At 38.9% G+C, this 22,548-nt stretch overlaps 2 protein-coding genes across 3 annotated transcripts in view; one reads left to right on the forward strand and one right to left on the reverse strand.

Annotated features, from left to right (window-relative positions):
- Positions 1 to 22,548, forward strand: part of LOC126480306 (RNA helicase aquarius) — a 346,791-nt gene that overhangs the window by 97,007 nt on the left and 227,236 nt on the right. The gene's annotated exons all lie outside the window — the stretch shown is intronic.
- The window catches only part of LOC126480322 (probable G-protein coupled receptor Mth-like 5), a 125,441-nt gene that overhangs the window by 96,659 nt on the left and 6,234 nt on the right, over positions 1 to 22,548 (reverse strand). The window contains exons 2-5 of one of the 2 annotated variants that reach the window (XM_050103856.1): positions 17,875 to 18,254; positions 13,395 to 13,549; positions 12,991 to 13,126; positions 502 to 6,224 (exon numbers count right to left, since the gene is read on the reverse strand). In XM_050103856.1, coding sequence (XP_049959813.1) covers positions 5,933 to 6,224; positions 12,991 to 13,126; positions 13,395 to 13,549; positions 17,875 to 18,254 — 963 coding nt within the window. In that variant the 3' untranslated portion in view covers positions 502 to 5,932. Of the gene's footprint in view, positions 1 to 501; positions 6,225 to 12,990; positions 13,127 to 13,394; positions 13,550 to 17,874; positions 18,255 to 22,548 lie in introns of those variants that run through there. The other variant, XM_050103857.1, reaches the window with a different exon arrangement.

Here is a 22,548-nt window from a genome sequence, read left to right on the forward strand (position 1 = left end):
ATAGGAATGCTTTTAGGAATAAAGCACTAATTTATAATACATTGTATTTGAACTAAATAGGGATGTAAAATTTTTCATATCCATTGTCATCCTCTGAAATATTGCTTTCATTGTCAGCTAAAGCATAAAGACCGTAGGCGTCAAAGCTTGTGCTTTTGAATTTAACTGTACCATATTTATACAAGTCACAACTGCAGTGCCAATGTGAAATCTTGTGATGCAAAGTGATAAGGCAAGATCTGATGAGTTATAATAAGGAACAAATTGCATTTTGGGAACCAATACATAGAGTCAAAAACGGGTAAATGAGGATGAGATTACATTTTCTCCTTTGTGAACTGTATGACATAAAGTAATTTGGTGTACTGCACTGAAATAATTTGTTCCTTCTCAATCTCCTTTCTTCTGACTGTATAATTTGAAATGACGTTTTAGTGGTAATGTCGAAGTCAAGCAGGGTGTATAGGTCCCATACAGTATCAAATTAAAATATAAGTTGCTTTAATGTTACAATATAATTTAATTCACATTAAAATACAATATAGTAATTACATATTTAAGTACATTATTTGATGGAGTCAGAGCAGTCACTTTACAAAAGTACATGATGTAGTTACCATGGTTTATTGTGATTGCACAGTTCGTAATTTGAGTATTGCCAAACAAATACAGAATATATTACATTAAAAATGATCTTATCTGAAAAGCTTCCTACAGGGCACAGATTAAGTTCAGCACAAGTTTTGCCCATTCAGTAATTTTCTACTGATGTTGTTATGAAATACATTCACAGAGTAATTGTATACACAGGTCTTGCCAGGTTTGTTGGGTAGGTGCCTTAAAGAATATATTGTTTTTCCCAAATTAGCCTCTTTTTTCAGCTCACTTTTGTTGTTCAACTATATTTGAAATTGACAAGATAAATGGTGACAATTATTATTATCAGTTAGGCAGTTGACACTTATTTTTTTCCTTGATTTATATTAGTTCTGCTTAAAAAGTAGTGAGAGTTGAGCTCTAAAACATTAGTAAGCATCTTCATTTTAAATCAGCTTTATATACACAAGAAGCTGAGCACTACCACTTTCCACTGCCTCATGAAAACAGTAATATAAGGACAGATATACGAGGGGGGATGAAATAGAATTGAGATTTTTGTTCCTGAATATCAACAGTTGGCAGGACTGGCCCCGCACTTCTGCTATGCTTAGGTGGGACCGTTAGAAGTGAGGAGAGCTTGCTGTTAGATATTTCTCACTGTTTTGTCAGTAATGCTCACAATGTCTGAGCAACAGGTGCACCCCTCCATTGCGCAACATATAATTATCAAATTTCTTGCTCGTGAAGGAGTTACAGTGGTGGAAATTTGCCAAGGATTGACTGCACAGTTTGTTGACAAAACATTATCAAGGACGCCTGTGTTTACCTGTCATAAAAAGTTCAAGGAAGGATAAGAACAAGTGGACAGTCAGCAACATGATTGCCGTCCTCGGACTAGCATTACAGACAAAAACATTTGAGCGGTTAAAGACGTTGTTGATGATGATCGACGGGAGAGAGTATGAGAAATTGCACAAAGTTGGTCTCAGTTACGCGAGCTGTCAAGCAATCACCACAAATGACCTACAGTTCCGTAAAGTGTGTTCCAGATGAATCCCTAAACTTTTGACTGAAGATCTGAAGTTGAGATGTTTGGAGGTCTGTCAGAGGCTTACAGCAAGGTTTTTGGAAGAAGGTGATGCATTTTTAAGTCGCTTTGTCACCTGCGACAAAACATGGTTTCACCATTACACTCCAGAATCCAAACAAACCAGTAAGGAGTGGTGGAGGAAAGAGGAAGCAGCATCAGTGAAAGACAAGACTCGACTCTCAGCTGGCAAGGTTCTTTCGGTTGAAAGATCAGCGAGACATTTTGCTGATTGATTTTTTGCATGAGCGATGCACAATCAATGCTGCTTACTACTGCAAACTGCCGAACAAGGCAGCGAGAGCTGCATATTGCCGCAAAAGACAAAACCAATCGATTCGGCAGGTCATCCTCCTCCACGACACTGCGCAACCCCGTACTGCAGCTCTGTCTCCAAGCTACAGGAAATGCACTGGACTAAGCCTGATTATCCTCCTTAGGGCCCGGACTTATCGCCCTGCGATTTCCATTTATTTGCACTGCTTAAAGAAGCTCTAGGAGGGCGATGATTTGAAGATGATGAGAGTGTGGAAGACTTCGTGTGCAACCGGCTGGTGACACGACCAAGTCCTTTTGTGATGAGGGCATCAAAAAGCCGCCAATACGCTGGGACAAATGCATTTCCAAAGCAGGAGGCTATGTGGAATAATTATAATTGCTTTGAATTTTTCAATAAATGAATTTAAATAAAAAATCCCGCTTATATTTTATCTCGTATTATTGAAAGTATAACTCTGTCCATAAATTTTTCATGTTTTGTAGAACGAAAGAGACCTAAGGAGAATTCATGGTTTTTATGTGAAGACTACTGAACTTAATTTTGGTTTTGGAAAAGTCATTCATTTTTGCAGAGATGAATAGTGTGCAATATTGCATTGTAAGTTATGTTGAGAGAAGCTTTCATGAAGACTTTAACACTTAAGTCAATGACTGCAATTTGTTAGCAGGGAAACATATATTATCACTTCCTATTTTGTGCTTGCAATTTCCTTTATTTACTACTCCAGCTGTTCTTTTGGCAACATAGTGCAGGAGAGTGCAGTGTGAAAGGGTTTCTAAAATATTACTTGTTTTTTCTAAGTATCAGTCAGTGGTTGCTCATTTTCTGTGAGGTAGAAAATCTTATTGTAGTGGCATAAATAACAGTGCAGTTGTCCTCTACTGTACATTAAATGTAACAGCTCTTGTATCTGAGAAAGGTCTGTCTATGAATCAGTTTAACAGTTGTAGTGACTGGTCATACTGCAGGAGTGCATTGCATCCTTGGAGATCTTAGGAACTCAGTGAAACATGAAAATATTTTGTAACTCCCTTCCCTTAGAGGAGGGGAGGGGGGGGGGGGGGACTGCTGTTCATTATTCACATATTCTTCATTATAAGGAAGAGAGTTATGGTGGTTCCTGAGTGGATTAACTCGAAAAATAATTTTTTTAAATAACTGTGATCTATAAATTAATGGCAGTATGAACATAATTAGAACATAGCTCTGAAAGTACTCCAGTTGTTTTCCTGATGTAGTACTAGAGTAAGAAGTCAGATAAAAATTACAAAATTGCTGTATTTGATATTACTAACATAGCTTGCAGCTTCTTGTTTTTGCTGTGTGTCAGTTCTGGTTGTATCTAGCTTCACTGCATTCTAAGCAGTTGTTTTATATGAATCAGACAATGAAATAAACTGTAGAGAGGAAATATTAAATCTCTCTCTCTCTCTCTCTCTCTCTGTCTCTCTCTCTCTCACACACACACACACACACACACACACACACACACACACACACACATCACCACCACCAACAACAACAAAACACACATACGGGTCTTTAACTTCTGTTGTTAGACGGTAGAAGGTATTGATAGCGAATATGAGTTAGATTCATGTACTTGAGTTAAGGAAGTGGTACTTCAGACATTGTTTAAGAGAGAGCTGCGCGGGAAAGAATGGATCAGATGAATTGGATGAATTATCTTCAAATTCCAGTGAACTAATCGTGAGCTGCAAGATAAGCTACAAGGTAGGTCAGAAATGAAAGCTAAAATCTGAAAATTAATAAATACAGCCTCATAAGGAAGATAATATGGAGAAAAAACTTTTTTACCTCACTGACGCCTGTATATATTTCCTTTGCTATTTTGTTTCTGTCCTTTCAAAAATTTTTGTATAGAATGATTGGGGAACTCGAGATGCAACATTTGTTTACCTAGTAGGTCATCTGTCAACAGTGTTACAACAGTTACTGAGTGAATGTTTCTCCCTCAACACTGTGCAGGTATAAAAATAAAGTAAAAATTGAGGTTGAGGACTGCTTTTACAGGACTGCTTTTACAGATCTTGATTCTTTGAATTCTTTGCCAAGAGAAAAAGGGTATTACTAATAATAAGTTGACGGAAAGTTAAAGATGAGAGCAAATGATTAAATATCATTAGAGAATTTTTCTGTTCCTCAAAATATGCAAAAGTCATAAATCATAAATAAAGTTTTATCATCACATAAACCTCATGAAATCTGACATCATTCACTGAAGTTTGCAGATCTTCTATCTTGTATAAATTCAACCATTTAACATTCAATATATTTCCTTTCCCTGGTTTGATTACTTTAACAGTTGTTAGCAACAATGACCTTTACAATAAAACCAATGAAAACCAGCATTACATGGGTGTGTTCAGATGAACTAAGCTGTAACAATTGTCTTTTTTTCTTTAATAGTTCATAGTACAGTTCATCCAAAGTATAAAATATGTATGTGTCTGTACATTCAGCCGATTGCTAAATTACATCCTTTTTGTTATAGAAATAAATGTCATCTGATCTAAAAACAGAACCTGTCTGATAATTGTCCGATCTAAATACACAACCTGGTCACTAATCTTGTATATCAAAAAGGTTTTAGAAGTAACACATGCTGTTCTAGAAATTGTGCAACAATTACAATTTGTAGGAAGAAACCATTTGAGTAACTGAAATAGTGAGGTACATACAAACATTCAGCGCAAAGTCTGCAAATGATGTTGTTGCAAGTTACATTACAAATATAAAACAGTGTAAAATATAGTCAAATAAAGTGTCAGCCTATGAACAGAAATCTACTACTAAAACTACATAACTAAGCTGCCACTTGAATACATAGTACTTTATTGAGATTCTCTCTATTCATGGCAGTAAGCCATCAAATCACAGACTCATAAAACAAATAAAAAATTGTAATACTTTTAATAATATCAGGTGCTACTTACAACATATGGCAAAACACACACACACACACACACACACACACACACACACACACACACACACAACCTGTATCGAAAGCGAAGTTATCTTTTTCACCCATTTTTATTTATATAAAGTAAATTGTGCCAGAGCCGAGAATAGTTGCTGGCATTGACACTTGTCATTGAGGGTAGGTGTGACATTAAGTATTACTGCTCATGATTGTGGGAAGATATATTAGATTTCATTATAAAAATATACTTTTGACATAAGTTATTACTTTTGAGTGTCATTCTAAAGTTTGAGGAAGAAAAGTGTAGTGAGGAACATTATGAAATTGATGGGGAAACTTTTAATGGAGGAAAACACTGCCCTCTAATAGGCAGTGATTCCTACTAGAACAAAGTCTTATAAAAGCATCTCAGTGGAAGACTTGTAATTTTTTTAATGTTAAGTCTTACTCTCTCAACAACGTATGATTTTCTTTACTTTTCTGAATTTAATTGTCGTGTAGGTATCACAGTTGGATGCCTTCATCTAATTTCTTTGTTAGATTTTGATTCCTTAACGAAGGTAGCAGATACTTATTTTTATGAACATAACAAGGAAAAATCCCTTTCACAGTGATCTGAAAGTGACAGATCAATTAGGCTTAAAACAATTTTACTCTTGTATAATGGTTATATCTCGTAGCAGCTATCTGTTTCGGTTCGGATTACAATACAACATTTATGGAATGTTACATTAGCAAAACAGTCGCTACTAAAGAAACTTTTGTAAGGTGTACATATCAATAACATTGCATGTGAGTCTTTCTGAAAGGTAGGAAAATAATTTCATTCAATTTCAGATAATTATAATAAGAAAAAAAAGCAAAGGTGTAGTAAATATAAAATTAGTTCTTAATTACAAATGACTAGATTACATGCGAGTTACATTTCTGCAACTTAGTACTGTGTACATTATTGGTCCCAATAACAGCATTTGCAGGAGAAGGAAAGAAAAAAAAAAGAACTTAGAGTTAGGAAGTGTCAGCACTGGGTTACAGTCATGCCACCTACTCCTGTCATACGGGTAAGTTCTTCACCCCATTCAGGAGAGTCATCCACTTCACTTGCTTTACAACAAGGACAGCAACATAAAGCTCTTAACTGAGATGTTACCCTGTGTTGGTTGCAAATCACAACATAAACAACAAGTGGTCCCAGGAGTGCATTGACCACAACATAACAATAGAATAGAGCATCATATGGCAAGCGTGATAGGCCCTTGAAGAGCCAGCTGATACAGAGAACCAGAAATAGCTGGACGAACATCTCAAAGCTGAAAGAGATCAGAAAGACATAGGTGCAGGTACTAAATGTATGTTCTCTATGAACTACTATATACATCTGTACTAAAAAGGCAGAGTTTTGCATTATAATCAAATTGTAAACTGGTTTCAAAATGAAACACAGTGAGCTAACTTTACTTAATTTGCTGCATAACATTTTTTCTACTGCCATTCAAACAAGAGTTTGATTTTATGTTAAAAATAATAGTACTACTTTGAACTGAAATCAATGTGCCCACTACTAGAAGTGTGTTTTGTATATCACTAGTTATGTTTACAATGATTATCCAACTTTTTGTCATATTGCTGAGATTACTTATATCTTCCTAACAAGTAATATGTGTGACTCACTACTTCCATTGTTATGTTTTCTTTCATTTATATTTTTCATCCTCCATTTTAATTTTAAATGTGTAGAATTTTTGATTTAGCATTACAGCTGTCAACATGCTCAGCTGGAACTAAATCCTAAAGTTCTTTTGCATGCAGTGAACTTTCATCTAACAAGGGAACCTCCCCATCGCACCCCCCTCATATTTAGTTATAAGTTGGCACAGTGGATAGGCCTTGAAAAACTGAACACAGATCAATTGCGAAAACAGGATGAAGTTGTGTGGAACTATGAAAAAATAAGCAAAATATACAAACTGAGTAGTTCAAGGGAAGATAGGCAACATTAAGGACACTGGGAACGCAGGAGCGCCGTGGTCTCTTGGTAACGTGAGTAGCTGCGGAACGAAAGGTCCGTGGTTCAAATCTTCCACCGAGTGAAAAGTTTAATTTTTAATTTTCAGTTTATGTAACAAACTCTTATGTTTTCATCACTTTTTTGGGAGTGATTATCACCACAAGAAAACCTAAATCGGGCAAGGTAGAAGAATCTTTTTACCCATTCGCCAAGTGTACAAGTTAGGTGGGTTGACAACATATTCCTGTCATGTGACGCACATGCCGCCACCAGTGTCGTATAGAATATATCGGATGTGTTTTCCTGTGGAGGAATCGGTTGACCTATGACCTTGCGATCAAATGTTTTGTGTTCCCATTGGAGAGGCACGTCCTTTCGTCTACTAATCGCACGGTTTTGCGATGCGGTCGAAAAACACAGACACTAAACTTATTACAGTGAACAGAGATGTCAATGAACGAAAGGACAGATAATAACTATGCAAAAATAAAGAAAGTAAAATTTTCAGTCGAGGGTAGACTTGAACCAAGGACCTCTCATTCTGCAGCTGCTCACGGGACCACGACGATCCTAAGCTCACAATATTCAATATGTTGCTTTTGTGGCCCATGGACTACTCAGTTTGTATACTTTGCTTATTTTTTCACAGTTCCACACAACTTCTTCCTGTTTTCTCAATTGATCCGTGTTCAGTTTATCAAGGGCTATCCACTGTGCCAACTTATAACTAAATCTGAGGGGGGTGCGATGGGGAGGTTCCCTTGTAAGCAGAAAAAAAATTGACCAGCTTAAACAGGTGTGAACTCACACATGTGAATATGAGATGCAGGCTTATTTTCAGGCAGGAATGAACAGAAAGATGCTGAACATGTATACTGGGTAAAGTTCAGTTCAACCCCATCTTGTAACTGCAGCTATCTTTTTACTAATCTATCAGAATGCAATCCATGCCCCAGCTTCGCTGTGCTATAGTTCCTTTTCTCTCCTAGGGGTCCAAGGAGGCACCTCCCAGAGGAAGGTAGATCATTTAATCACAGTGCATGGGTTATTATTTAAGTTGAATCTCTTACACTTGGATTGAGTGAGATAGTACAGCAGTTAAGATCCTGGACTCATATTCAGGAGATTGCATTTCAAATTCCTACCTAGCCTTCCTGATATGTGATTCCTATTGTTTCTGTAAGCACATGTGCTGAATATTAGGATGTTTCTTCCAAAAACGGTAGTCATCATCAGTGACCTCAATGTTTACAAGACACCGAATTCTAAACTATGATTCATCTTTTACTTTTTGCAAGTACTCTTCCAAGAATTTTCATTGAATGTTTTACTCCAAATTATTACTCCAGTGGCAGATTTTCTCAAATAAGAAACCTGAATATGTGGTTAAATAATTCAGTCTTCTACATCTGCACAATTTCAGGGGATGCTACGTGGAAAGTGGAAGAGGAGCAGGTGTAAGGTGTAGGTAGTGTCTTGAAAGCGTCAGTTTGTGAGATAGTATCTCCTTGATGATTGAGTTGAAAACGAATTGCCCATGAAATGTAGATATTTGGATTAGATTCCACAGTTTTTGGCCCACCATGAGTGTTCAGCTTACAAAATAAGGGATAGATTTCATTGCTAAACCTAGAAACGGACCATTTTATTGGAATTTTTGATCTAAGAAGGCATGTCTTCCTGACATAAATCTCGATACAGAGCATAAAAAAAGTAAACCTACCCTATTAGGCCTTATACTGATACTGTTGGAGATGGTATGCCATGGCCTTCCACTGACTTGTAAACTGACTTACCCAGTAAATTTTTTGGGGAGGTGTGTGGGGATGTGGTGGGAATGACTTACAGTTTAACATAGTATTTGTACTCTTGTCACCCATTTGGGGACTGAGAATATTTGTCCTTAATAATTGTTTACCATTTCCATTCTCTGCAGATCTGAGCAAGAAATGTAAGAAGAAACCTCTGGTGTGTGGACAGTTTGAGTACTAGATTTGACAGTATAAATTTTATAGATGTTAGCATTAATAAATGCACTTGGTCATAAAAAAAACCCTGGTAAACTTGTAACTAATTTGTGTAGGGCAGTCAAAAATAAGAACGATTTCCATTTTTCAGGCTACAAGGGGACTTCAAATATTAAGTTCAACATTATTGTGGCAGAGCAAGTAACTTCTATTGAATGCTGCACTACACTTCAAAGTGACACAGATTCCATTATTTTTAAACAGTTTCAATAAACAACAGTTGGAACATTTTATCACGTGTTCAATTCCTCAGTGATAGAAATCTGTGCCTTAGTGATGGAGCCATTCAAGAACTGGTGTGTGAACATCCTCATAGTTGGGAAATCTCTTTTGCTGGATGTGACGCTGCGTTTGGTCCATGTACCATCAGAATTTCACAGTGAATCTGTGTGCAATCTAGATGTTTTGCCCGTAAAAATTTGGTCCATGTACCATCAGAATTTCACAGTGAATCTGTGTGCAATCTAGATGTTTTGCCCCTAAGAATTGTACTGTCTCACTTATTTCAACTGTGTAACATGCCATATCACTCACACACAGTGGTGCACCTCTGATCTGTTCTACAGTGGAATTCTCTCTGTATGAAACCTGGAACATCTTACAGCTTCTGACAGTGTACCACTCTTGCTGCATTATGGTCTTAGCATGTGACGACATGTTTAACATATTTTCTGAAGTACCTGCATACGTGTGAATATGTGTACACAGCCATACCATAAATAATGTAACTACATTTGATGTTCGACTTATATTAAATCTCAACCAGTGAGTAACAGATCCTAACTGGACAGTGGAAATGGGGAATGGCTTTTTCTATCTCGCCTAAGGCACTGTTCAATGAAGTCAAGTGTAATTTCATAATTCTAAGGTCTACAATTTCTGCGAAATTTGCTGTTATTTTGGGCATGTTTGAGCTTGTTACATCGCTATTTGGGGAGTATATTATCTAGAGTTAGTCTCAGGTTATCTGTAACACATACACACACACACACACAATATATATATATCTCTAAAAACAAAGATGATGTGACTTACCAAATGAAAGTGCTGGCAGGTCGACAGATACACAAACAAACACATACATACACACAAAATTCAAGCTTTCGCAACAAACTGTTGCCTCATCAGGAAAGAGGGAAGGAGAGGGAAAGACGAAAGGATGTGGGTTTTAAGGGAGAGGGTAAGGAGTCATTCCAATCCCGGGAGCGGAAAGACTTACCTTAGGGGGGAAAAAAGGAAAAAAGGACGGGTATACACTCGCGCACACACACACACATATCCATCCACACATATATATATATATATATATATTAAAAAGATGCTGTGAGTTACCAATCGGGAAAGAACTGGTAGATAGACACAATAAAAAACACACAAACACACACACAAATATCAAGCTTTCGCAACCCACAGTTGCTTAATCAGGAAAGAGGGAAGGGGAGGGAAAGACGAAAGGATGTGGGTTTTAAGGGAGAGGGTAAGGAGTCATTCCAATCCCGGGAGTGGAAAGACTTACCTTAGGGGGAAAAGGGACAGGTATACACTTGCGCGCGCGCACACACACACACACACACACACACACACACACACACACACACACACACACACACACACACACACACACATCCATCCGCACATATACAGACACAAGCAGACATACGTAAAGGCAAAGAGTTTGAGCAGAGATGTCAGTCGAGGCAGAAGCATGGAGGCAAAGATGTTGTTGAGTGACAAGTGATGTATGAGGGGCGGCAACTTGAAATTAGCGGAGGTTGAGGCCAGGTGGGTAACAGGAAGAGAGGATACATTGAAGGGCAAGTTCCCATCTCCGGAGTTCTGATAGATTGGTGTCAGTGGGAAGTATCCAGATAACCCAGACGGTGTAACACTGTGCCAAGATGTGCTGGCCGTGCACCAAGGCATGTTTAGACACAGGGTGATCCTCATTACCAACAAACACTGTCTGCCTGTGTCTGTTCATGGGAATAGACAGTTTGTTGCTGGTCATTCCCACATAGGATGCATGACAGTGTAGGCAGGTCGGTTGGTAAATCACGTGGGTGCTTTCACATGTGGCTCTGCCTTTGATCGTGTACACCTTCCGAGTTACAGGACTGGAGTAGGGGGTGGTGGGAGGGTGCATGGGACAGGTTTTACACCGGGGGCAGTTACAAGGGTAGGAGCCAGAGGGTAGGGAATGTGGTTTGGAGATTTCATGTTGATTTTCCCATGTGGAATGTTTCTTTCTATTATATATATATATATATATATATATATATATATATATATATATATATATATATATATATATATATATATATATATATATATATATAAATAAAAACAAAGATGAGGTGACTTACCGAACAAAAGCACTGGCAGGTCGATAGACACACAAACATACACACAAAATTCAAGCTTTCGCAACAAACTGTTACCTCATCAGGAAAGAGGGAAGGAGAGGGGAAGACGAAAGGAAGTGGGTTTTAAGGGAGAGGGTAAGGAGTCATTCCAATCCCGGGAGCGGAAAGACTTACCCTAGGGGGAAAAAAGGACAGGTATACACTCGCACACACGCACATATCCATCCACACATACAGACACAAGCCTTGTGTCTGTATGTGTGGATGGATATGTGCGTGTGTGCGAGTGTATACCTGTCCTTTTTTCCCCCTAGGGTAAGTCTTTCCGCTCCCGGGATTGGAATGACTCCTTACCCTCTCCCTTAAAACCCACTTCCTTTCGTTTTCCCCTCTCCTTCCCTCTTTCCTGATGAGGCAACAGTTTGTTGCGAAAGCTTGAATTTTGTGTGTATGTTTGTGTTTGTTTGTGTGTCTATCGACCTGCCAGCGCTTTTGTTTGGTAAGTCACCTCATCTTTGTTTTTATATATAATTTTTCCCACGTGGAATGTTTCCTTCCAGGTGACTTACCGAACAAAAGCGCTGGCAGGTCGATAGACACACAAACATACACACAAAATTCAAGCTTTCGCAACACACTGTTGCCTCATCAGGAAAGAGGGAAGGAGAGGGGAAGACGAAAGGAAGTGGGTTTTAAGGGAGAGGGTAAGGAGTCATTCGAATCCCGGGAGCGGAAAGACTTACCTTAGGGGGAAAAAAGGACAGGTATACACTCGCACACACGCACATATCCATCCACACATACAGACACAAGCAGGCATATATATATATATCACAGCCAGCAGCTGACCGTACTTGATGATCACTGATGTTAAAAATATGTAACGAATGCCAAATTGGTTAAAGAAGTGTAATCTTTTTATGAAGGCTGTGACACTTTGAAGCAATAGTCTGGATGATGGTTATAACTACCATGTTCTTCCTTCCTCATGAGCAGTTTAAGGACAGGTTATATTTTCCAAACCACCAACATTTATCACTAATAACTGACACATCTGCCAGTCATATTAACAGGGCTTTCACACATTCTGTTATTGTGAAGAATGATGCAGGTTTAGTTTACAGAATGAATCTGGGAAAGGGGTAGAGATACCAAGAAAATTTTCAAGGTTGTTAGAGATCAGTATATTAGGAATATATTGTAAGAATTTATGCACTCTGCTGTGAGAGCCATCTTGGAATCCTCAGCTGGGTTTTGGTCTGCTGATGACAGCAAAATAATAGTGAACTAATGGTGCCTCCGTAAGTCCCATCAAGCACACTGTAGACCAAATCAAATGCAAAAAGAATCATCTGGTTTGCTCCAATGGCCTAAGCAGGAGGAAATGTGTAATATTCATACTTTGACTGAGTACTGTAGGATAGTGACACTAACACAAATCCTTCTGTTGGTTATACAAATGTTTCCTAGCCCAAGAGCTGTCCAAAAAAGTTTTTATCACCAATAGAACCTTAGGTATGAGCACTGATAAATCTCATTTCTTTTCACAGCATTTTGGAACATGCTGGTAAGCATGCTGTCACATTTTATCATATTCTGTCTGTTCACTGGAAATTTAGCAACAGTATTTAAGGAAACAGAAAACAGTTAAATGTGATATGTGAAAATAATTCATTACCTATATTTCATTTTATGATGTATTCTTCCATACGTTGACATCCTGCTAATTGCATGACCTGTTGTTACATAGAAGTAAATGTTCACTAGGATGGTGAATCCAACTGCTGTGAAAATTACAGACACACCGAGCCATCCTGTAAAAATAAAGCAAGCATGAGTGATGTACAATAAAATCTGGATAACAATTTGAGTATAATGGTATGCATTTGCAGCAGATGGGCCAAGTGATATCACCTACTTAAAGCTATGTGCTTAGTATGAAATAACTGGTAGTTACTTTCGTCTGGTAACTGCCGCTTATCCATTTGAATTGGGTGTATATTTGTAAAGCATTCCATCTCACTGTGTCATGAAATACTAATGGAATGGCAATAAAAACTGCTTGAAAGTCACGGTACTCACCTATAGAACTGTCAGTCGGTTTTCTTTGTCCAGATTCCAGAATGTAATGTGCAAATACTGCTACTGCAGTCATTACAGCTGTGCAACACCAAGAATAAGTGGAATAGTAGCAATATTTTCTCCCATCTGTCACACGCAAGAACACATTCCGTGACCTAAGGAGTAGAAGAAAATCAGATATGTTGACCAGAAGTCTCATATGGGCTAGTTTCAATTTATAGAAAATAAATAACTTGATTTGATCTGTTGAGAAAATTCATATTTTATGTCCACACTGTTTATGGAGTTAAGTCAATATCTGTTTATTGACGTCTTACAATTGAGCATTGAGGAAAAGTTTCAGTATATAATCTTGGAAGCCAAAGTAATACGATAACACTTACAAGTACAATACGATAACACAAGTACAAAACAATTAAAATAACATAGTGCTGAGTTCTGGAAATTGAAACATGCAGCCCTGAACATACATTGCTTATGCTGTTGTTATGCACTGTAGCATAAAGTGAAGAGGTTGCAGGATGTGTTTGACTGCAGAATTTGTATAAAATTTTAAATGGAGGGTAGCAACTCTGATATAAGGAGGCAGTTCCAGTTTAGTGGAAACTGGGTGAAGAAAGATGGATCCAGGTAAAGCAGTAGACAGATAGGTAGCAAAATGAAGATATGGTCTTCATAACAGAAGAAAGCTTTGTAAGAAAAAGCAAAACACAAAGAAATTCTGAACAGTTGGGGCAAAAACAACACATAAGGTCTAACATTGAATCTCAATGTAGACAAGTGTAATGTGCTGTGAATACATAGAAAGAAAGATCCCTTGCCATTTAGCTACAATATAGCAGGTCAGCAACTGCAAGCAGTTAATTCCATAAATTATCTCGGAGTACGCATTAGGAGTGATTTAACGCTTGTTCGCCCACTCTCAGTAGCTCGGCACAGGCTTTTGTTGATGTTTCGAGAACATACCTTCATCGAGGAGTCAAGCAGTATATTGCTTCCTCGTACGTATAGCTCGTGAAGAGACCATGAGGATAAAATCAGAGACATTAGAGCCCACACAGAGGCATACTGACAATCCTTCTTTCCACGAACAATACGAGACTGGAATAGAAGGGAGAGCCGATAGAGGTACTCTAGGTAAGCTCCGCCACACACCGTCAGGTGGCTTGCGGAGTACGGATGTAGATGTAGATGAGTGCTACTACTGTCGTGGGGAAGAGGACCGGAGGAAAGGAGGACAGGGAGTCCAAGCATGACATCCACTGCAAGGTATTGTAAAATATGCTGGAATCTAACAGTGACACCATGCATTTTATGAAGTAAGTTCATTGTATCTTATTTGTTGTCATTGTTCAAAATTGCATGGGAAAAATTTGGAAGGTCTGAGTGCAATTAGGAAATGAGAAAAGAAGGAAGCGGGAAAAAGCTGGAGATGCAGGGACAGAGGATTGGGAAGTGCAGAGAGACTGTAGGATAGGAACAAATGGAGATCCAGTTTCAGGGAAGTGAAGCTGTTAAGACAGGGTAGTGCTTGTGGTAGGTAGGTGTGATGTTGACAGAGGATCTTTTATTCATCACAGATGTGAGTGAAATTCAGCATAGGGAATGTGGGTTAAAGAACATAGGATGACTAAGAAAACTGGATTGACGTGTTGTTGTGGTCCTGTCTGAAGACTGGTTTGATTCAACTCTCCATGCAGGTTTACCCAGTGCAAGCCTCTTCATCTGCAAAACTACTGCAACCTACATCTATTTGAACCTATTTGTGGCATTTAAACCTTTGCCTCCTCCTACCCCCCCCCCCCCCTCTCCCCTCCCTTCTCTTTCACTCTTTCACTTCCCTCCAGTACTGCACTGAGTCCTTGCGCCACAGAATATTGTCCTATCGATCAGTCTCTTCTTTTAAGCCAAGTTGTGAGATAAATTTTCTTTTTTTACCAATTCAATTCAGTACCTCCATGTCAGTTTATTTGGTCTACCCAGCTAATCTGCAGCATTATTTCATGGTACCACATTCTGAAAGCTTCCATTCTCATCTCATGTAGATTCTCAGTAAATAGGTGTCTTGGCATAGGGATGCTGGGGCAAGGGAATGTTTGTTTTTATAGAGGTGTTGACAGTGTCAAAAATAAAACCAGCTGCAAAAGGCATGAGTATAGAAGAGAGATGCTGGAAGGAATGGCTAGTGTCTTTCAGTGTGAAAAATTTGGCCGTGGGTAATTGGCTGACTGACCCACCAAACCAAACATAATGCAGCAGGAAACATAGTTGCTATGGTGGGGTGACATATGAGGTGCAACAATAAGGTAATGAGACTGATTTTCTTTGCAAGATGTGGCAACCGTTCAGGCCTGCGTAGGCACAATATCTTTGACCTTGGCCTATAAGCTGCTTCTGGTCCAAGTGGCACATCGATGCAACTGCTCAGTTGTGAGTTGTGCTGTAATAAGTTAAAACGTGTTTGTGTTTCTCATCACGGAAATAGAATTGCATAATATTGTGCAACGGTATGCCATTTCTTTTTGCGTTACATTGGGTGAAAACATGACGACAACTTATGGTAAGCTTCAGAAGGCTTTTGGAGAGGTGGTTATGTCAAGAGCTCAAGTTTTTTGTTGGCATAAAATGTTTAGTGAAGGACAATGTATGTTGAAGATGAAGACTGCAGTGGACGACCATCAACCTCACAGACGGATGTCAACTTGGCCAGGGTGTGTGAACTTGTACGATCTGACTGAAGATTATTCATGAAAATGATTGCAGAAGAACTGAACATCAATCAAGAAACGGTTTGTCTAATAATAACTGAAGATCTTGGTACAAGAAAGATTTGTGCAAAAATGGTCCCCAAAAATCTCACACCACCACAGGAAGAAACACAGAAAAATGTGTGTGTGTGTGTGTGTGTTTTTTTTTTTCTTTCAGTCCAGAGACAAAACGCCAGAGTTCGCAATGGTGCTCAAAGGGATCACCCAGACCAAAAAAGCTCGCTTGTCAAAGTACAAAGTGAAATGCATACTTGTGTGCTTCTTTGATTCATAAAGAGTGAGTGCCTCCTGGACAAACAGTTAAACAATATTACTACAAAGAAATTTTAGAAAGACTTCGTAAAAGAGTTCTTTGTGTCCATGCCAACATTGCTGATAATTAGATTCTGCATCATGATAATGTCAGTACAGCAATTTTTAACCTCAAAACAAATTTCAGTACTACCATAGCCACTTTATTCACCAGATATCGCCCTGTGCGACTTTTTTCTATTTCCAAAAGTCAAAACGGCGGTTAAGGGACACCATTTTCAAACAACACAAGATGTTGAAAAAGCTGTGACGAGGGTCTTGGAGGATATTACAGAAGATGAGTTTCAGAAATGTTGCCATCAATGGCAGAAGTGCTGGAAAAAGTGTGCGCAATCTGAAGGGAGCTACTTTGAAGGAGACAACACTAAACTTGACTAAAACGGTAAGCAACAGTTTTTTTTCACATCAGTCTCGTTACTTTATTGTTGCACCTCGTATATTAATAGATCATGGGAATGAGGTGGATGATGGAGTCAGATGAAACCTTTCAGGATGGACTAAGATTTTGGATTTTTCAGATCATTGCAAATGTATGTTCCTGGGATTACTCTAACATGTATGTTATATGTGGAAGTGTCAGATGAAGTTGGAACTGAGTAAGGTGAGGTACAGTGTTAGTTTTAGTTGTGGGCAAATGAATTTGTTAACAAAACGATATTGCAAGAGAGTACATGCAGTTTAGAAGCATATGTGCTAAGAGGAGAAAGGATATTTTAGTGGGACAGTAGTGTAGTGGAGCAGTTACTGTGGAGTAGGGATAGTTTGAAGTGCTTGTGGAGGAAGAGTTTGAGCCAACAGTAATAATTTTTATGGTAAGTGGACTGGAGAACTAGAGGCAAAGATATCCACCATGCAAGGAGGACTGTATGAATGAGGTGATGGGGAAACAGGTTTGAGAGCTATTTTATCCCTTTGCCCCTCCTCATCCTAGGCCATGTTCAATTCTTTTGTTTTCCTTCATTGATAAAGACATGAAGATTACTGAAAGGTGAAGTAATAGAAAAATCAGAAATGTTTTAGAAGAGTTTTAACTAATCAGTTCCTTAATATAATTTAAACATCTCCCTTATACCCACTACCTGAACCTGGGCTCATACTTCTTTATTGATGTATGGGGGTAGGGGGTATGCAGTGATACCATTGAAGAGTATATTTGTAATAGAATATTGTCTTGGTCTCTTTCGACCCCAATGTACAACCTCTCTTCTCTAGTTGGCAGGGATGTCACTTTGCATCTCACCCTTAGACCAGCATTAATTACCACAAAACAGAACAGTGTTGACAACTTCAGACTTCAAATCCTCATTTTTGTGACATTAGTCTTATATATATCATGTAATTTATGGGAAGAAATAATTGAACACGCAGGTACAAGTAAAAGTTTTCTGTTGTGGTCTCACCTGAAAGTTCTCCAGATGTAATACCCCATTGTATTGAGCCAAAAGGCAGCAGCCATGAGAGCAGCATATGCCACAATATCTGCTGCAACTAATGAAACATGTGCTGAAAATCGGGTTACTGATGCCACAAGCTCTGCAGCCTGTGAGGCTAACATGCACATTGCCATTGTTGTCAGTATATTTCCTACAAGATCACGCAGTGCAGGAATCACAAAGTAGATGACAGCAACACTTAAGAGACAAGCAATATTAAGGGCATGACCGGCAGGATCCAAAATGTGTCTCCACAGATGAGTTGTCCCATTTATTTGAGATCCTTTCACATCGGGTGCACATATTACAGCATAATTTACTTGTAGACGTTTTTCCTCATTTATCACCTGTAAAGTAGGAATGAAATTTTTATATTAAATTGTTGTCTACCTTATGGTAATAGGTCACCACATACACATGTTTACAAAAAGTGCTAAATAAAGTCAAAGTAAATTAATATGGAGTATTTCATACTAGTAAACCCTTTTTCGAGAAATTCTTATAGATCGCAAATAATACACTACGTTATGAACACGCATTTAAACTGCAGCAAACTGTTTACTCTTTGAAAGCACTCAACAAATTGACCTGAGGAGCACTTCGGCATCTGCCCTTTAGCATGTATCTTTTGTTAAGTGAGTCATCACTTTTCTGGCTATCTGAAGAAAGACATTCATAAGCATTGTTTCACTATTCTTGAGGGTGTGTATTTTACTGTACATGAAGTGTTGTTCTGACAATTTGTTTTACAAGAGGAGAACTGATTGTCTTGTTTTTGCAGTGTGTACATGTCTTAGGAGGAATTGATATACTTTCGATACATAATACATCTGCAATGCCTTTGAGGGGTTTGTTCTCCTTAAAAGCCATTGTCACATGAACCGTGACATTCAATGTGACTTGATCTCAATGCAATGACTTGATCTGAATGCTCAGAATGATGTGGCTTGTGCATAGGGTATGTGCGCCTCAAAATTGTATATGTGACCACAGCATGCTTCATTGGCAGTTCACAGCTATTGGTGAGGCTACCTTTAAGCCGTCCTTAACGGGACATACTTAAACCAACTGCTGTATGAGAAAGCTCCTGTGCTGCATTGGATGTGCTGGTTAAATTGATTTGCCTATGTACCTTGGTGATTTATGACTGCAGTGGTCTCCAATGGCAGTCATCAGCTGTATCAGGCTTACATATGACACAGTTTGTTTACAGAATGGACAGGTGTAAAATTAATAAGTTAGCTCTATTAAAATGCATATTTCCTGTTCTGTACACATACTAGTCATATTGTTCTGTCCATGGTATACATACATAAAAACTTACTTGACTGATGGGAAATACGTAAGTGAGGCTTTCTGACACTTCTACATACAGCATCTGCCATCAAGATGCCACCTGTGATACAAACTGACCTAAAGTCCTTCCTTGAAACCTCAAGTCCTTTGCAGTGACTAACACCTCAATCCACAGAACTTCTTATCCCACCAAAACCACAAACCTCCAACTTTTACCTTCTTCCTAAGATCCAAAAATCTAATCACCCTGAGCACCCCATAGCTGATGACTTCAAAGCACTTCAATCTGTAGTACAAAAACACCCCTCTTACATGAAAGACACCAACTATTTCCCAGATTGTCAGAAATCTGTGCTCGTCCCACTCCAACCACACACCGTGCTTGACACCATTCACTCCTCCTCCCTCTATATCAGGACCAATGACCTCAGCAGTTTGGTCCCATAGGAACTTGCCACCAATCTCAAAATTTTTCCATCTATATCAGTATTGCCCATATATGTGGTCTGTCTGCTGGTGAATATTGCCTCAACCAGTGCCCACCTGATTCCAAAGCTGTGATGTCCTCTTCCTGCTTACCTTAATCAACATTGTACTAAGAACAACTACTTTAACTGTGAGGGGTAAACATATGGACAGATCAGGGGCAAGGCCATGGGAACTACGGAGGCTCCTTCCTACATCAACCTTTTCATGGGTCGCTTTAGAGGGGGCTTTCCTGGGATCCAGTAGCCTTCAGCCTCTGATTTGGTTTAGATACATTGATGACATATTTGCCATATGGACTTAGGGGGAGGCTGACGTGTTAAAATTTTTGGAGTATCTAAACTGATTTTCCCAAGTGAACTTCACATGGTTGTGTTTCAAACCCCATGCCACTTTCCTTGATGTTGACCTCATCATCACTGAGGGTCAACTACACACTTCTGTCCATATCAAACCTACTAACAAGCGATGGTACTTACACTATGATGGTTGCCATCCTTTCTATGTCAAATGTTCCCTCCCATATATGCATGGCATTTGAGAAAAGTGTATTTGTTCAGATGCAGTCTTTAGAGCAGTACACCACCACCATTCTCACCTCAGCCATCACTGGTCGTAATTGCCCACCAGCCTAGTACAAAAGCAGATTTCCTGGCCCATCATATCCAGTCGTGGTACTGCTGTTCCCTGCAAAAAACAACTCAGGAGTGTACCTCTTGTCGCTCAGTACCACCAGTTGTACATCTTTATTGTTACCCCTATTGTTGTGCCTACTTAGCAGCAGTGGTCATTAAAATACAGTGTGCCTAAGTAACAGTATAGTACACATTTTACAACATTGACTGCCCATTGTTGTTTGTGCATGTATACTGTAGTGAGCCCACCTGTCATGTTAATTTTAAAGTGTCGTATGTACACGCAATATACTGTACATATATAACTGTGTTTCTTATTGTTTGAATTCATACATTACAATGAGTGGTAGTAGTAAGAGAAAATATCTGCTGTTGAATGTGAAACTGGATGCTTTTAAAAGACTAGACAAAGGAGAAACATTAAAAAAAACTTGCTTTTGGTTATGGAGACGGTGAAGTGACAATTGAAGATTGGCATAGAAACAGACAAAATTGAGAAGTTTTCATCAAACAAGTGTTCCATTTCGCCACTTGAATGGAAGTCAATGAAGAAATCTGAGTATGAAAAACCAAGTGAAAGAAATCTGAATATGAAAAAACAAGTGAAGCATTACTCATTTGGTTTACTCAAAAATGGCAAAAAGGAAATCCAATTAAAGGCATATTCTGCAATAAAAAGCTGTATCTTTCTAGAAATGATTTAAGGGGAGATGAGGATGATTTTATTCAAGTTAAGGATGGTTGGATAGATGGAAGAAGAGATACGGTATAAGACAGCTTGAAATTTGTTCTGAGAAACTTTCTGCAGCTTTTCTTAAACTGTTACACAATGTTGTGAGAAGTTAAGAAGAATTATACAAGAAGAAAATCTTACTCCTGATCAATTGTATAACTGTGATAAAACAGGGCTAAATTATGAAATGCTTCCATCTAAAACTCTAACCTCAAAAGAAGAAAAGGTGGCCTAGGCTACAAAAAATGTGGAGAGAGGTTAACAGTTCTTGCTGCATCGAATGTAAGTGGAGGTCATAGGTAATAGGCCTTCTAAACCTAGAACAGAAAAAAATATCACTGCCTCTGCACTGCCTGTTACTGTCTACCAAAATCTCTGCTTGGATGGACAAAAATATTTTTAAAAAGTGGTTTACCGATGATTTTGTTCCAGATACCAAAAGATACCTAAAGAAAACGGCTTGCCTTCCAAAGCAATCTTAATGTCTGCCAATGCTAATTCACACCCTGATGAGGAAGAATTACAGTATCATGGTATTTGTGCAATGTTTTCACCCTCTAATGTGACAAGTTTAATACAGCCTATGGACCAAGACATGTTACAATGCTTGAAAAAAAGATATTGTCGTCATTTGCTTCAGACATTTCTACTAATAACAGAAGGTGAAACAATAATCAAAGAATTTCCAGAATGAGATTTTCACTCTGCAGCGGAGTGTGCGCTGATATGAAACTTCCTGGCAGATTAAAACTGTGTGCCCGACCGAGACTCGAACTCGGGACCTTTGCCTTTCGCGGGCAAGTGCTCTACCATCTGAGCTACCGAAGCACGACTCACGCCCGGTACTCACAGCTTTACTTCTGCCAGCATCTCGTCTCCTACCTTCCAAACTTTACAGAAGCTCTCCCACGAGCCTTGCAGAACTAGCACTCCTGAAAGAAAGGATTCTGCGGAGACATGGCTTAGCCACAGCCTGGGGGATGTTTCCAGAATGAGATTTTCACTCTACAGCGGAGTGTGCGCTGATATGAAACTTCCTGGCAGATTAAAACTGTGTGCCCGACTGAGACTCGAACTTGGAACCTTTGCCTTTCGCAGGCAAGTGCCCTACCATCTGAGCTACTCCTTTCTTTCAGGAGTGCTAGTTCTGCAAGGCTCGCAGGAGAGCTTCTGTAAAGTTTGGAAGGTAGGAGACGAGATGCTGGCAGAAGTAAAGCTGTGAGTACCGGGCGTGAGTCGTGCTTCAGTAGCTCAGATGGTAGAGCACTTGCCCGTGAAAGGCAAAGGTCCCGAGTGTGAGTCTCGGTCGGGCACACAGTTTTAATCTGCCAGGAAGTTTCGATCAAAGAATTTCTCTCTCTCTCTCTCTCTTTTTTTAATATATAAAAAGCCCTATGGGAATGGATGTAGTTTACTGGATAATCGGTTCATGATCTGAACTAAGGTGGAGACACTAAAAGTCTTGGGACCAGATTTTACAGTGATCTGGAA

The sequence above is a fragment of the Schistocerca serialis genome, chromosome 1 (genome assembly GCF_023864345.2).
Source record: "Schistocerca serialis cubense isolate TAMUIC-IGC-003099 chromosome 1, iqSchSeri2.2, whole genome shotgun sequence".
In the NCBI taxonomy this organism is placed as follows: domain Eukaryota; kingdom Metazoa; phylum Arthropoda; class Insecta; order Orthoptera; family Acrididae; genus Schistocerca; species Schistocerca serialis.